Raw genomic sequence first — 16905 nt, forward strand, 5'->3', positions numbered from 1 at the left:
TTTTCCCTGCCTTCCTTAGAATCAGCCATTTCTCTAAGGAGCCCTGGTTCTTTTTAATGGAGGTATTAGACACTAAGATCTGAGTGCTAGGTGTTCTTGTTACTACAGGGATTTCACTGCTTCTGGGTCCTGGGAGTGGACAGAACTGCGAAACATATGTATACACACTAGCCCATGTATACCCCACACATCTAGAATTATTTCTGTATTAGTGTGTGCCTGTATATTAAAGTGGATATGAGTTCATACTGATATTTCTCATTTTCATCCATTACCAAAAGATTTAATCTTTCTCCTTTGCTTGTTTTTAACTTCCTTCTTTGAATTTGAGAAACCTGACTCTCATTATCTACAATATTTACTTGTTTTTTCAACCCTAGTAGACATTAAAAGTAATTCAGAATTGCTAACTCATACCATGTGAAAAACCAGTTTACCAACTATAGTGTAGTATTGTGTATAGTTATTTTTGTCTTTAGCTTTACATTAACCAGTTTTTTGGCCTGTTTTCCAAAGTTACTAAGGTCAGCTGTTTTTCTTTACACCTTCAGTGAGGTTATGTCCTACATTTGTAATTTACATAGACTCATTTGTCAGAATCTACAGTTCATCCTGGGTTCCCTTGGCATTTTGGTTAATTCATTATTTTTAAAAATGTGTATACAATAAAGTTTATTCTTTGTAGCAGATAGATCTTTAGGTTTTGATAAATGGTCACGTATCCATCACCACAGTACCATACAGAACGTTTATAGCACTTTAATAATTTCCTTATATAGCCTCTTTGTAATCAACCCCTCTCTTTCCAGTCCCTGGCAATCACTGATCTGTTTTCCATCATTACAGTTTTTCCTTTTCCAGAATTCCTTATAGATGGAATCTAACCTGTAGTCTTTTGGGTTTGGCTTCTTTCACATAGCAAAATACATTTGAGATTCGTTCGTGTTATTGCATGAATCAATAGTTCATTCCTTTTTATTGGTAAATAGTGTTTTATTATGTGGCTGTACCAAAGTATATTTATCCATTCACCTGTTTAGGAACATCTGGGTTGTTTCCAGATTTTGATGATCACGAATGAAGCTCCAGTAGCTATTCATGTACAGGGTATTATGTCAATGTAAGTTTCCAGGTTTCACAAATTTCATGTTTTTTCACTTGAGCAACTACCTTGGAATGGAATTGCTTGGTTGTGTAAGTGTAAGTATGACTAAAAATTCACTGGAACTGTTTTCCAAAGCAGTTGTGCCTACCAAGAAGGAGTGAGCTTTCCTATTGCTCTGCATCTTTGTCAGCATCTGATATTGTTAGTATTTTTTTAACTTTAGACATTGTAATAAGTATGTATTTATATCTTACCATGATTTTTGTTCATCTTTCCTTATTGACTAATAATGTTGTGTGTATTTTCATATGATTATTTGCCATCCATATGTCCATTTTGGTGAAATACCTATTTAACATCTTTTGTCCAATTTTTCTTACCTTTGTAAGAAATTTTTTTTTTTTTTTTTTTACCTTGGGTTGCCTAACAATAAAATTTTGGTTTTGTTCTTGTTTTTGTTTTTTGAGGACGGAGTCTCACCCTGTTGCCCAGGCTGGAGTACAGTGGCGCAATCTCGACTCACTGCAAGCTCTGCCTCTCGGGTTCACGCCATTCTGCTGCCTCAGCCTCCTGAGTAGCTGGGACTACAGGCGCCCGCCACCATGCCCAGCTAATTTTTTGTATCTTTCGTAGAGATGGGGTTTCACCTTGTTAGCCAGGATGGTCTCGATCTCCTGACCTCGTGATCCACCCGTCTTGGCCTCCCAAAGTGCTGGGATTACAGGCTTGAGCCACCATACCCGGCCCAACAGTAAAGTTTTAAGTGTTCTTCGTATGTACTGGATAGAAGCCCTTAAACAGATACATACTTTTCAAATATTTTCTCCCAGTCTGCGGGTTGTTTTTCATTCTCTTAACAACGTCCTTTGCAGAACAAAAGTTTTTAATTTTGATAAAGTCCAATTAGTTTTTCTTTTATGACTCATGCCTTTGGTGTTGTATCTTAAAAACTCATTGGCAAATACAAGGTCATGCAGATTTTCTCCTGCGTTTTTTTTTTTTTTGAGAGGTGTTACAGCTTTATCTTATGAGCTGTCTTTCCGTTCATTTCTCTCTATAAGTAACATTCTTGCTTGTTTCATGCTTTTTATCATGTATCTTCTAGGTCATTAACTTACTGTCTGTACTTAATATATCTTATTAGTTTTGCCTATATTCTTACATGGTACTCATTTATTTACTGTCTATATAACACTTCTTATGAGTTTCATCCATTTTATTCTTATCTATAAAATAACTGAATATTCTCAAATAATAAAGTCAGAGCACATTACAATGTTTAATATATTTTTGTGATAAGTTATTGGAATACCCAAAATACCTTATAGTGTGATCTCGTAGCATATTGTTGCCAATTAAATGTATCATCTGCTAGCACAATATTAAAACCAGATTCTTGCGTGTTTATTTTCAAACCATTTATTCACATTGTGTGAAGAGATTAAGAGTCAAAAGCTTTCCTACTGATGTGTGTGTGTGTGTGTGTGTGTGTGTGTGTGTCTTTAGATATTTGAAAATAACATTTTTTGGCAGTGAAAGAAAATAAGATACATTGGTTCTTTGAAATGTAAATATTCTGATTTTTTGCCATCAAGTGTCTTATTTACAAACATGTATCATAAGATGTCTGGAAATGTGGCTCTAAAAGGAGGGAAATAATACTAAAAGTTTTTAAAAGGCATAAGTAAATGGGTTCATGAAATGGAGAAAAAAAGCTGAGTATTCAGTATTTTCCTGAAGTTAGGAAAAAAAAAATAACAATAAGCAAAAATTGATAATAGCAAAAGCAATGGTAATAACTTTAATGTTACTATAATGCTACTTATTGAGCACTTACTACATCTCAGGTGCTGTGCTAAACTCAACCCCTTGTATCCATTGTTGAATTTATCTAATTAATTAATTAATTAATTAATTTTTTGAGACAGGGTCTTGCTCCGTCGCCCAGCCTGAAATGTAGCGGTGCCATCATGGCTCACTGCAGCCTTGACCTCCAGAGCTCAAGCAATATTCCCACCTCAACCTTCTGAGTAGCTGGAACTATAGGAGCACACCACCATGCCCAGCTAATTTTTGTATTTTTTGGTAGAGATGAGGTTTTGCCATGTTGTTCAGGCAGGACTCGAACTCCTGACTCAAGCGATCTGCCACCTCAGCCTCCCAAAGTGCCGAGATTGCAAGCGTGAGCCACCACACCTGACCTATCATTGAATTTAATGTATGACATATCACTGTCTATTATTTTGTATTCATCAGGTTTTATACAGTGATACAAAGGCAGCCTGGCGGGTTGCCAGAAATTATTGCTTTTTATTTGTTACCTCTCTGGGATTATCTACTAGTAGATTAAACTGGATTTGGGCCATAATCTTTCCCACCTAGTCCACTCAGACTCTCACATTAATCACCTCTGGAAACACTCTCACAGACACACCCAAAGTAATGCTTTGGGTTGGGTTTCTAGATGTTCCTTGATCCAGTTAAATTGATACCAAAATTAAGTCCACAAGTCTACCCCTTGTCAGGCTGTTACCCATCCACTCCTCCTTAAACCCATTTAATTTCCAAGTGAAGACAATAAAAAGGTAATACTTCCTAACATGATGTAGCTAACATGGTGTAACTCTCCTGCATACAGCCAAAGAGCGCACTGATCAATTCCCTAGAATCGGGCTTTCAGGATTTCAGGATTTGGGAATTTTCTCTTTTGGGATTATGATTTTGGGGACTTTAAACTCTAGAGATTTTCATCATGTGGAGTTTTAGATTGAAGAGATTTTGATCTTTAGGAATTTCCATCTTTCGCGATTTCAACATTTAGGATTATGGCGTTCGGGATTGTGTCTTTGCAGACTATGATTGATACCACGTTAAACTCTCTGCCTTCATAATTGTCTTTAACAACTGCTTCTGGTTCTACCTAAAACTGAATTCCTGAACTATTCTGATGACCAGAAAGAGAAATCATAGGAATTTTTTTTTTTAACTGCTCCTAAATCTCAGGTATTAAAGTTTTTATTTACTTTCATTGCATAGTCACCAGCCCCAGCAACCTTGTAATTATATTTACCAGTGATTCTACTTCATTTTCCATACTGGAGCCAGGCATCTGTTTTAAAGAATGAAAATTTATTTCTTTCTTACTTCAAATTTTCTGTTAGTACCCTGTTTCTTATTGCCTTTGGGGCTCTAGCCTAAAATGTTATGTTAGCCTCATTGCCTACCTCTTCTCACACTTTTTGTGCTCCTGCTACCCAGTTCTGTAGATGCGCCAGGGACTTTTAGCGTACCCTTTCTTCCTGGAATTTTCTTCTCCTAGTGTCATTTCATCGTAAATTCTTATACATATTTCAAGACCTAACTCAAATATTTCCTTCTTGTGAAATTGTCTTTGACATGTATTTCTTCCTCTTCCCATCCTAAGAAGAGCTGATTTTTCTCCATATGTAAACTATTTTCACTTATTTATTGATGAATCTGTATTTTCAATATGGCTATTAGATTCTCTAGTGTAAAGTCCTTATGTTTCCCTACCTTCATTTTTATTTTCTTTGCCTAGTATAACTACCATTCAAAAAAAGTTAAATGAATAAATTTTTCCTCCTGCCTTCCCCATGCTCAGAAAACAGCCCTACCATTCTGTACATTTTATCTGAAAACTACTCTTGATTTTCTCCTCATTAAATACTGTCTTTAAATATATATATATAGATCAGTGATTTTCAGACTTTTAAAAAAGTGGTATCCTTTTTTCAAATGAAAACTTCTGTAAAACTTATGGGCATGTGTGTGCATGCATGCATACATACAACCACACAGAAAGAGGTAAGGATGGGGAGGGTGGAAGTCTCCCTTCTGGCACTTCTGAAGAACTACTAGGGCTCCCAGTAGCACGATTTTAACATCATTGGCCTTATTGCTACCTTCATTCATCGAGTCCTTCCAAGTCATTCTTTACATTGCTACAGGAGAGCCCTTTCTAAGCACAAATAAAATTAAGGTATTTTCCATGCTTAAATTTATTTAATGACTCCTTCGGTTTACATATAAGCTTTTTGGAAGCTAAGGGTATAACTTTTTACTTTTGTGTCTCTAGTCTCTGGTATAGGGCTTGTTGCATAATAGCCTGGATGCTCCTTGAGTGTTTAATATCATGAGGGAACATTGCACTGTTACCTATACCATTACACAGTTATCATACCTATTGCATGGTTAAGTTTACTATTTTAATGGCTTTGCTTTACTTATATTGGCAATGCCATCCTCTCTGTTACTCAGATCTATCCATCCCATCCTTCAGGCCCAATACACATCTTAGCATCCTTTTTTTTTTTTTTTTTTTTAAACCGTCAACTTCAGCAGCCCTTATCAGTTTTCCTTTCTTTGATTTCCAAAGCAGCTTACTGTTATTATAAATAACAACAGGTGTAATGTACTGTATGTAGTGAGGGTACTGTTTTTGTTACCACTTGATGATGTAACCTCTGCCTAGGTGATCCTAGCCAAAACAAAAAAATTCGTGAAGAATTTCAAAGGTACCCTCTTATTTAGAAGAACATACTTTAGCACAGTTCTGAGATATGCAATTCTGTTTATAGTTTGAGTTTCTAAATCAGCCAGGGGTTATAATTTTAAGCTTATGCTTTAGTACAGTGGTATTTAAAAACAGTTTTTTCTTTGTTTCATAACAGTTTATAGGTTAAACAACATCATCTTTGTTTTATTTGTGACTTTTGAAACCAAAATTGGTGTTGTCAGCTCATAGCCTACAAATCTCACAGAAATTTTTCAAAAAGTACATGTGATAATTAGAAGCATCAGGCTTGATTTTTTAAATGATGGATCAATTTTAAGTTCTTTTTGGGAAAGAGAAATAATAAAGCTTTATGCTGTCATATTAATATTTCATTGATATAGTACACTTCTGTTTTCTGTTTTACTTACATATTTTTTCAGTAAATGTTTCCCTTTTGTTGCTTTCAGAATTGCTAATAATTACATTTTATATGAGAGCAATTTTCAAAAAAAAAATACTAATTAGGAAAAAATATATTTCATTTCTTCAGAAACAAAGATCAAAACTCATGTTACCAAATAATTCTTATATTGTTATTTGAGCTTGAAGACATTCTACTTATTTTAAATTATATTTTTATTTCTCTAATGACTTTGTGGCCTTTAATAAACTAACTTTATTGTTTTCGACAAATCAAAGTGATCTTTATGCAGAATAAGGGATAAATACCCTCACTGTTTCTTACAGGAAGGCTTTTCTACAAGACATCTATACTGTTAATTTCATATTTTTGATGTCATTGCAGAAGGAAAAGTGGATACTGTATCTTTAATGGAAAGCAAAAGGTTATCTTTCTATGGCCTTTGTGTGTATGTGCTGATGTGGATGTAGGCAGCCAGACAGGCAATGTGTGCAGAGAGACTAGGGAACCGGCTGTGGATCGATAGAAGTGGTGTGAAGTGAATTAATGTGAGGCAGGCTGTCTGTCTGTCATAAGGATTGTGGGGAATGTGGGGCAGTGTTGGTCAGTCACTGCAGAGATCTGCTTCCAATAAATTCAAGCCTTCTGCCTGAAAAGAAACTGTAGATACTCACATACTCCCTTATTGTTAAATTTTACTTCATTCACAGTAAATGTTCATATCAAATTATTGCCTCCAGTGTACTTTAATTGGACCACTGGAAAACCACACTTGTGAGGAACTGATGAAATAAAAATATCTGCTATTCTTTTGGATCTATTTTTCAATCTCAGTGGAAATCTATATTACTGAGAATGAGAAATAGAATTTTTGTTAATATTTATAAATATTCTTCTTCATTCTTAGTCCTAACAGTGTTTATCACTACAATCTAATCTTCAATAAAAAAATAAAACGATAATGAACTGAAGTGGTTTTATATTTCCATATTGGTTAAAGTGCTGGTTTTTACATGTTACTATATTAAAAATTAGTATTTTGTTCTTGTATTTCATGTTAGTCACATGACACTGTAGTCTTGTGCGTTCATATTATTTATTATTACTCAGATATTGTTAGCCAAGTTGGAAAAAAATTCATACAGGTAATTTACAAGCTTATGAAAGATAATTTTTAGAATACTATATCCAGTTTTACTGGTGGAGCTAGTTGAGTGTAGTTTAATTCCATTGATTTTGAAGATCACATTTCCATATTTACATTTTTAAAAAACTTCTAAAGTGGTTTAGAAAATATTGCATAAAATTGGAAAGTTTTATTTATGTAGATTTTTCACAATGAAGAGTTATCTACGCGTTTAGAAATCTAGATGGCATGAAGATCTCATAGTCTTTCTTGTCCTCTGACTTTCACTTCTGCTACTTAACTACAACCCTCTCACTTCCCTTTTACTGTTGTGTCCAAACTTACTCATACCAGCTTGCTGCCCCACTCCATTCCCCCTCTGCTCCCATTTTCCCCCGATTCATGGTATAAAACTCGTTTATTGAGAACTGTTGTTTGTTATAATGTACATTGATTTTTTATTTTGTGAAATCTGGATTTGGAGACTCACTGTTTTTTTATGTGCCTCATGTCTTTCCGTTAATTGTATTTCTTTTTTATTATATCTCTTTACTCTTTTTATATCTTTTTATATCTTTTATCATACCTCTTTCCCCAAAGTACCCTTACTGCTATTTTCTAGTATTTTTAAATAACATAATTTGTGCCATGAGATAGAAAGTATTCAATTATGTTCAAGTTGTATTTATTGAACCTTTATGAGATTTTCATCACTGTCAAATATTTTGGAAATACTCAGAAAGTAAGTAAACCTTAGCTTGTATGGTGTAATTTGACAAATAAGCTCACTTAGGTCAAGTACAAAAGAACATATCAAATATCACTATATAATTAATTGACAATATTTATGATTTTGATATACAAAAAACCCCTGAAATTTCCATAAATATATTTTCCTAGTGGACTCTTATTTTTTTGCAAGGATATTTCGTTTTCTTTGTGTAGACAAAGGCTAAGCTTTTTGTAGAAGGAAGAACTAAAACCATTTTTTCTATCTGTGTTTTGTTGAAAATAGCATTGTATTCTAGCATAATCTTCAATTCTCTTTGGTGACAGTGATGTAGTACCTTCTATTGTATCTTTTTTTAACAAGCTAAGTTTTTGAAAGTATATATATAGTAAAATGCACGCTTTTAAAAATATTGTTCTATGAGTTTTAAACACATGTAAATAGTCATGGTGTAGATTATTTTCACTATGCTAAAAATTTTGCTTTACCTCTTTACAGTCAATTCTTTTGTCACACTCCTAACCCCTGGCAACCACTGATTTGATTTTTGTTTTGCCTTTTACAGAAAGTACTGTTGTCTTGACCCATTAACATAAGGTCCTGATAGAACTAAATAAGGTAGAAAGTAGAAATAGCCAGGTTTATGGCTAGGAATTTTAAAAAATATTATTCCTTCTTTGCAGATAATGACTACCTTGCTTAGAAGTATTAAATAATGGTTTTTAATAATCTTCTACCATAACTATATGGCTGAAAACTTCAAAAGTTAAAAGCACCTATCAGATTTTCCTTCAAGCAAACGGTTAAAATTAGTTTTAAATGAGCTGTGCCATTGGATTTGAGAGTTGAGTGTGGTAATTTGGGCTGTCCATTCTCAGTTTCTCCTACCCCTTTACTGTCTCCCAGAAACGTTAGAAATTGTAAGTAGTGTGTTGCTATCACAGTGCCCTCTATTATGGGAGTTAAGGATATTTTGCTGATCTTTAAAAAATGAAATATATAGATAATTTTGAAGTAAACAAATCAGTCACTTTTTATTGATTGCAAACAAAATAATACAGAAAATTTGACTGTGAGGATTAATATGGTTACAAATATGGTCAGCATAAAGAATATAGTTTAATTTTTAAAAAATTTAAGTAGAAAATTATGCCTTTCTGAAACAAAATATTCATGGTGAATTTTGCTTTCTGATTGCATAAATGTTCTATGTGACTCTTTTCCTCCCTTTTTTCTTTAGCTATATGGCAGAAAAAAGTATCAAGAGAGTACATTGAGGTGGCATGGATACCTTCGTTGATCTGGAATGTCAGAAAACTAAACTTTTAAAAAATCAGCTTTATTGACATGTAATTCACTTAATACTAAATTCACCTTTAAAAGTGTACAATTCAGTGGTTTTTTAGCTGATTTAGAGTTGTACAAGCATCACCACAATCAGCTTCAGAACATTTTCAAATAACCCAAAGTGAAACCGCAGCCCCCATTAGCATTACTCCCTGTTCCCTCCACCCCCCTGAGCCCTAGGGCAATCTGCACATTTACTTTCTGTCTCCATAGATTTGCTTCTTCTAGACATTTCATGTAAGTGCAATCATATGGCATGTAATATTTTGCGACTTCTTTTATTTAGTTAAAATTGTTAATATTTATTCATGCCACAGCATGTATTAGAACTTCATTTCTTTGTATTGCCATATAATATTCTATTGTATGAATTTATCATTTATTTATCAGTTGATGAACATTTGGATACTTTCCACTTCTTGGCTTTTATGAATAATGCTGCTGTGAATGTTCGTGTAGATGCTTTTGTGGGGACATATATTTTCATTTGCTGGTAGTAAAATTGCGGGGTCATATGGTAACTCTATGTTTCACCTTCTGAGGAAATGCCAGATTGGTTACTCTTGAGTTTTGAGAGTTCCTTAAACAGTCCAGGTACTAATTGCTTGTTGCACATGTGATTTGTGAATCTTTTTTCTCAGCTTGGAGATTGTCTTTTCTTCTTAATAGGGCCTTTGTAGAACAAAAGTCTAAAAATTTTAATGGAGCCCACTTTGCCGATTTTTTCTTTTATGGATTGTGCTTTTTTGGTGTCAACCAAAACTTAGATTTCAGAGCTTTTCTCCTGAGTTTTTTTTTTGTTTGTTTGAAAAATTTTATACTTTTATTTATTAGATTTCAGCCCATGATCCACTTTGAGTTACTATTTATATAAAGTATGAGCCTTAGGTCAAGGTTCATTTTTTTTGCTTATGGATGTTCAGTTGTTCTAGCCCTGTTTTGAAGAGATTATCCTTCCGCCACCTCTGTTGAAAATCATTTTGGCAGATTAGTGTGTGTCTGCTTCTTGGTTCTCTATTCTGTTACATTAACCTAATGTTTATTACTCTGCCAAAGTCACATGGTTTTAATAACTTTATATAAGTCTTAAAATTGGGTAAAATGACTTTTTTCTACTTTATTCATTTTCAGAATTGTTTTATTCTAATTCCTTTGCCTTTCATATAATTTTAGAATACTTTTGTTGATATCTACAAAAGGATCTTACTGGGATTTTGTTAGAAATTGCATTAAATCTGTGTATCAGTCATTTTGTGGGGAATTGGCATCTTTCCTATTTTGAATCTTCCAATCCCATGAACACAGTGTATTTCTCTGTTTCATTTGTTTAGATCTCCTTTGATTTCTTTCATCAGTGTTTTGTAGTTGTCAGCATAGAAGACCTGTTTGTGGGTTTTCAGATTTACATCTAAGTATTTTAGTTTTTATAATTACTGTTAATAGTATTCTGGCTTTAAAAAAATTAGGTGTCTATTGTTCATTACTAACATGTAGAAATAGAATCGATGTTTTCAATGTTTTTTTTCTTATATTTTGCAGCCTTGCTGAACTCACTTATTAGTTTCGATAATTCCTCTGTATTTCCCTGTAGACAATCATTTTATCTTTGAGTGGGGTATATTAGTCAGAATTCTCTAGAGAAACAGAACCAAAAGAATAGGTGGAGAGAGACAGAGAGAGAGAGAGAGAGAGAGAGAGAGAGAGAGAGAGAGAGACTGACTTATTAGGGGAATTGGCTCTTGCAATTGGCTCATGCAATTACAAAGGCTGGAATGTCCCAGGATAGGCCATCTGTAAGTGGGAGACCCAGGGAAGCTGGTGGTGGGGCTCAGTTTAAGTCTAAAATCCTCAGAAACAGGGAAGCCGAGGGTGTAATTCTCCGTCCATGGCCAAAGCCCTGAGAACCCAGGGGGTTGCTGGGTATAAGTCCTGGAGTCCAAAGCCTGGAGAACCTGGAGTTACGATGTCCAAGGGCAGAAGAAAAAGGATGTCCCAGCTCCAGGAGTGAGAATTTGCTTTTTCTCTACTCTTTTGTTCAACCAGGGCCCCCGATAATTGAATGGTGTCTGCCCACATTGAGAGCTGATTTTTCCTGCTTAGTACACTGACTCACACACCAGTCTCCTCAGGAAACAAACACCCTCACACACCTCCCCATAGGTAATGCTTTACCAGCTCTCTAGGTATCCCTTAATCCAATCAAGTCGACACTTAAAATTAACCATCACACAGGGCAATTACATCGTTCTTTCCAAACTGTGTGTATGTGTGTGTATTTTCTTGCTTTGTGGCATTGGGTAGAACTTCCAATGATATGTTAAGAGTGGTAAGTGTGACTTTCTTTGCCATATTCCTGGTCATAGGACAAAAGCATTCAGACTTTCACCATTAAGTATAATGTTAGTTGTAGGCTTTTAGTAGATGCTCTTTATCAAGTTCCTCTGTATTCTTATTTTTCTTAGAGGTTTTTTGTTTTTACTCGTGAATGGATGTGGAATTTTGTCAAATGATTGATATGATCAGGAATTCTTTTTTTCTTCTTTAGCCTGTTAATATTTTGGATTATATTGATCCATTTTGGCCAATGGAACTCCTTTCATGCTAAGAATAAACCCTACTTGGTCCTGATATATAATTCTAAAGCAAATAAATATCCTATTTGCTTTTAGTTTTGTTACAAATTCTTGAGACTATGAGAGATATTGGTCTGTATTTTTCTTTTCTTTGTATTTTCTTTTTTTCTGCCAGGGATTTCATAACCCTTACCAAGTTTTGGAAAGCATCTATCAAAGAACCAGTTTTAGCACAACTCCCTGGTCTTTCAGCCTCAGTTACTTTGAGATGTACATGTTTGTTCCTTAAGCTCTGTTCCAAAATACTGAATTCCTTTGGTTGAATAGTTAACTAGCACAGCACAGGAACTTTGTGGAATACTTGGTAGTATTTATAATCAGTATTGTGTGATTCTGTGATTTCTCAAGGTTATTCTGTGATGTTCTGTGACACCTCCCACCCTGTCCCCAGGAACTTAGTCCCTGGAAAGACTTGGTGGTAAATTGATATTGAAGTTTGAAATCAAAAGACCTACGTCGCAATTCTGGTTCCTGAATTTAGTAGCTGTATTATGTTGGGCAATTACTTAGCCTCTCTGATTAAATGAGATAAATGTAAATGGATCCATAAACTTGTAAATGGATAAATGTAAATGGATCCATAAACTTACATAAATGCCAGCTTTATTTTAATTGATCCCTTAATTTTATAGGAAAGGAAAATACTAATGCTGATTGTTACTGTCCAAACTATTTCTTAATATGTTTTCAATGTTTGTCTAATTTTAAAAATTATCAAGTTCTAAGCAAGAAATGAGACTGAGATATTTCAAAGATTTATATATTGATTTAATATGAAATAATGATTTTTGGTTTTGTATTTGAGCAATATCTATTTAGGAATGTAATGTTTACCTTATCTCCTCTTTGTGATTTATTTTACTTATAGCTATCTTTAATAAAGTAATATTATTTTTCTAGTACATGCCCTCCTTTATGTTAAAATTGATCATATAAAGCTAACAATAAAAATGCTTTTATAAGTTAACCATTGAGTACATATGGACACAAAGAAGGGAACAACAGACACCAGGGCATACTGGAGGGTGGTAGGATGGTAAGGATTGAAAAACTACCTCTTGGGTACTATGCTTATTACCTGAGTAATGAAATAATTTGTACACTAAACCCTGTGACATGCAATTTACCTATATAGCAAACCTGCACATGTACCCCTGAACCTAAAATAAAAGTAAAAAATGTTTTTTGGAAAAAAAAATGCTTCTGCAAAGTGGTGGCTTTGTCATTTTTTATTCATCAGGGATCATTATTTAGCATTATTATTATTTTTTAAAGCAACTCTGAATAAGTAGTGGTACTAAAATGGTGTGTTTAGTCCGCAAGTTTTAATCCTTAGAGCTTGGAACTGCCTACTGGTAGGTCCATTTCTGGATCTGTTATGGTGGTTCGTGGCTAAGATCCTTCCTCTTTTGATGCCTTTGGTTAACCGGAGGTAGCAAGGCTAAATTTCACATAAATGTTTCAGTTAATACCCCTTGGAAGAAAAGAAGTCCTTAAACTAAGTAAGTGTTTGGTCTTTAAAATATTTAAATGGATTCTATGTAGGCAGTTATTGATATCCTTTTAAGCTGATTTGGTTAGAAAGTTTAATTCCTAGAGTAGCTTCCAATGGGGAGATTTGTATATTATCATGATTGAGAAATACCTTTTGATAACCATGTGAAAAATATCGACACACGCTACTATCTGTTGTGAAATTGAGAAATAATGTGACAGATGCAAGATGACAACAAATATGCATCATCAAAGATGATAGGTATGTAAGGAAAAGACATTTGTGTGAGCTGGCAAATTCTCAGGCGATTTACAGAATGGAAGCTTTTGGCCTTTGAACTTCTTTGCCTGTCTGCTTTCAGTTAGGTTCTTTCATTGTGATAGTTATGTGACCTTATATCGAATTCCTTCATAGAGGGAGATGTTATACTCTTTTTGGGCAGTGCGTTTCAGGTGCGTTGCTTAGCTCCAGGACACAAATTCTCCGGTCCTCATCCTTCCTCCCAACTCCCAAGTTATAAACAAACTAACATTAAAAAGAAGTAAACTTTTAAAACAATCCACACTTTCCTCTTTGTTGAATAATTGTTAAAATCAGCCAAAGTAACTGTAGCAAAAACATTGAAAGGAATCAAGTAAAAAATCTAATACTTCAGCATCCTGTTTCTGTTTTTCCCAGATCTTGGTTAAAAGTAAATATAGTACATACCTATGTACATATATACATACAAATAAATAGAGCACATGTGAATGTTTTATTCATTGATTTGTGTCTCTAATTTTGGTGAATATATATTTTTTAATGTATTGTGTTTATATCCATTAAGTAAATTAAAAATCTTCAAAATTTCTGTTTGTCTTACTTTTCATTTTTTAAAATGAAGCCTTGTGATTCACATTTGTTTTAGCTGGAGTCACATCAGAAGCCATGCAGACTATCACCACGGCTCCTGATGCCTCAGGGTCTGAAGCCAAAGTCCAGGAGGAAGAACATGACCTTGTTGATGATGACATCACCACTGGTAAGCACAGACATCTTTAACATCTGATTGGAGCTTTGTTTGATATTGCAAAATGTTTTCTAGGTTATTTGTGGTGGGATTAAGTATTTCGATGGAAAGGATGGAGACTTGTACTGATGGTGTATTTAGTTTTATGAAACTGTTTAGTGTCCTCTTTGATCTTGAGGTGAAAAGAAGTGGAACTGTTTATTTGGTCCAGGTTTGCTGATTGTAACTGTAATAATAAACCTGCTAGCTGTGCACTTGTTTTCTGGAGACCTTTTAATTCAGAGGCTGAGATCATTGCTAAAGCCTTGGAATGTGTAAAGGAATATACTCATTAAGTTTTGAAAGATTTTGCAACTATCAGGTAAACTAAAGAATACTAAAATTTAATCACAATATATACAATATAAGCTGTATAGGAAGACTTACTCTTTATACTTATACTGTGGAAGTGAATGCTGCTTTTTAATTGTTTGGCCACTGAACATTCTTATCTGTATTACCTTTCACATTAAGTGAAATTTAGGCGAAAAACATAAAGCAAATTTTAGGAAACTCACACACTATAAATGTTTAGCCTATCTTTTTATACTCTTAAACCAGTTTCAATTACTGGATCTCCAAATACATTCAGCTCAATTTCTTTGAATGCACAGAGGATAAAAATAACCTAGTATAAATACTTTTATTGGTATCAAGAATAGCAAACTTTTGTTTTGGGTGTGGATGGTTAAAATTTAAAATTTGATCATAAAATGTATAATTGTTGAGAAGCAACAAATATTAATAGTAAAAAATATTAATTTAATAGTAATAATTTAGAAAGAAGCATGCCTAGAAAATATTAATTTAATATTTTCATGTCGTGGGTACTAGAGGCAAGAAAGTTCAATATCTGAAGAACTTAAATAACTAAAAATCAATAGTTTAGAAAGAAGCATGCCCAGAAAATACCAGAAAATTTTTAACAAAAATTAAAGTGGGGAGCTGGACACGGTGGCTCACACCTGTAATCCCAGCACTTTGGGAGGCCGAGGTGGGCAGATGACCTGAGGTCAGGAGTTTGAGACCAGCCTGGCCAACATGGCAAAATCCTGTCTCTAGTAAAAATACAAAAATTAGCTGGGGTTGGTGGTGGGCACCTGTAATTCCAGCTATTTGGGAGGCTGAGGCAGGAGAATCGCTTGACCCGGGAGGGCAGAGGTTGCAGTGAACCAAGATTGCGTCACTGCACTCCAGCCTATGCAACAGAGTGAGACTCTGTCTCAAAAAAAAAATAAAAATAAAAATAAATAAATAAATAAAAGGAGAAAAGAAAGGGGAAGTTTCCCTCCCTCCCTCCTTCCCTCCCTCCCTCTGTGATAGGCAGGTTACTACTGTTACACTGGGAAGAAGAAAGCCTAAGATCTCCCTTGAAAATTTACAAAGTGTATATTTAAATACCTATAGCCTTGTGCCACTGCTGCCTAATATTGCCAAAGTTGGGGAACATCTGATTTTCAATAAAAATGAGATGATGATGATGATGGCTGTTACTTACTTTTGAATTCTTTTTAATGTGTAAGTTCATTGATGAAAAATATTATCCAACCTAAATATAAACAATTTCAGGGACTTCTAATTTTTCTGATAGTCATTTAGTACTTTACAGTTATGGAGTTTGCTTCAGTAGCTGCTAAAGAAAATCTATTTTATTTGCAGATTTTTATTTATTTTTTTTTTTTGAGACAGAGTCTCACTCTGTCGCTCAGGTTGGAGTACAGTGGCGCGATGTGGGCTCACTGCAACCTCCACTCCCAGGTTCAAGTGATTCTCCTGCCTCAACCTCCCAAGCAGCTGGTACTACAGGTGTGCACCACCATGCCCAGCTAATTTTTGTATTTTTAGTAGAAACAGAGTTTCACCGTATTGGCCAGGCTGGTCTCAAATTCCTGACCTTGTGATCCACCTGCCTCGGCCTCCCAAAGTGCTGGGATTACAGGCATGAGCCACCGCACCGCGCCTATTTGCAGATTTTTAAGCCAGTCCATGTTTTGTTCAGTTTTGACTGCTTTTCATACTGTTATATGTATGTTTTTTGTTATATTTTACTTCCCTGTAAAGTTTAAAGACCTTCTGATCTATAAAAAGTAGTTAAGTCCTAGCAAAAACAAATTTGCCTTTGCAATAGTAGAATAACTCAATTTGCATTCTAGAATAAAAGCTGAATTTTTGAGCAGTCAAGTAAGCATTATTAAATCAGTACTTTGAAATTTTGAATTATGCACTACCAAAGTCATGAGATAGCGTTATAGTATATGATTTTTAAATTTTATTAGCAAAATCAAGAAACTAAGAATGCAAATCTAATTTGAAGAGTCAATTAATGCTACATACACTATATTTTTATCTGTAAGTTTGGTTCAACATATGTGACAAATGGCTTTTATCAGTCGATTTATTCATTTCATGTCGTGGGTACTAGAGGCAAGAAAGTTCAATATCTGAAGAACTTAAATAACTAAAAAACGACTTCCTTACCATGTT

General features: G+C 34.3%; 1 protein-coding gene across 2 annotated transcripts in view; it reads left to right on the plus strand.

Annotated features, from left to right (window-relative positions):
• The window catches only part of WDR7 (WD repeat domain 7), a 388356-nt gene that overhangs the window by 152626 nt on the left and 218825 nt on the right, over positions 1-16905 (plus strand). For both annotated transcript variants that reach the window (XM_025365405.1, XM_025365406.1), the window contains one exon: positions 14281-14394. In XM_025365405.1, the coding sequence (XP_025221190.1) occupies positions 14281-14394 (114 nt within the window). The remainder of the gene's footprint in view (positions 1-14280; positions 14395-16905) is intronic.

The sequence above is a fragment of the Theropithecus gelada genome, chromosome 18 (genome assembly GCF_003255815.1).
Source record: "Theropithecus gelada isolate Dixy chromosome 18, Tgel_1.0, whole genome shotgun sequence".
In the NCBI taxonomy this organism is placed as follows: Eukaryota; Metazoa; Chordata; class Mammalia; order Primates; family Cercopithecidae; genus Theropithecus; species Theropithecus gelada.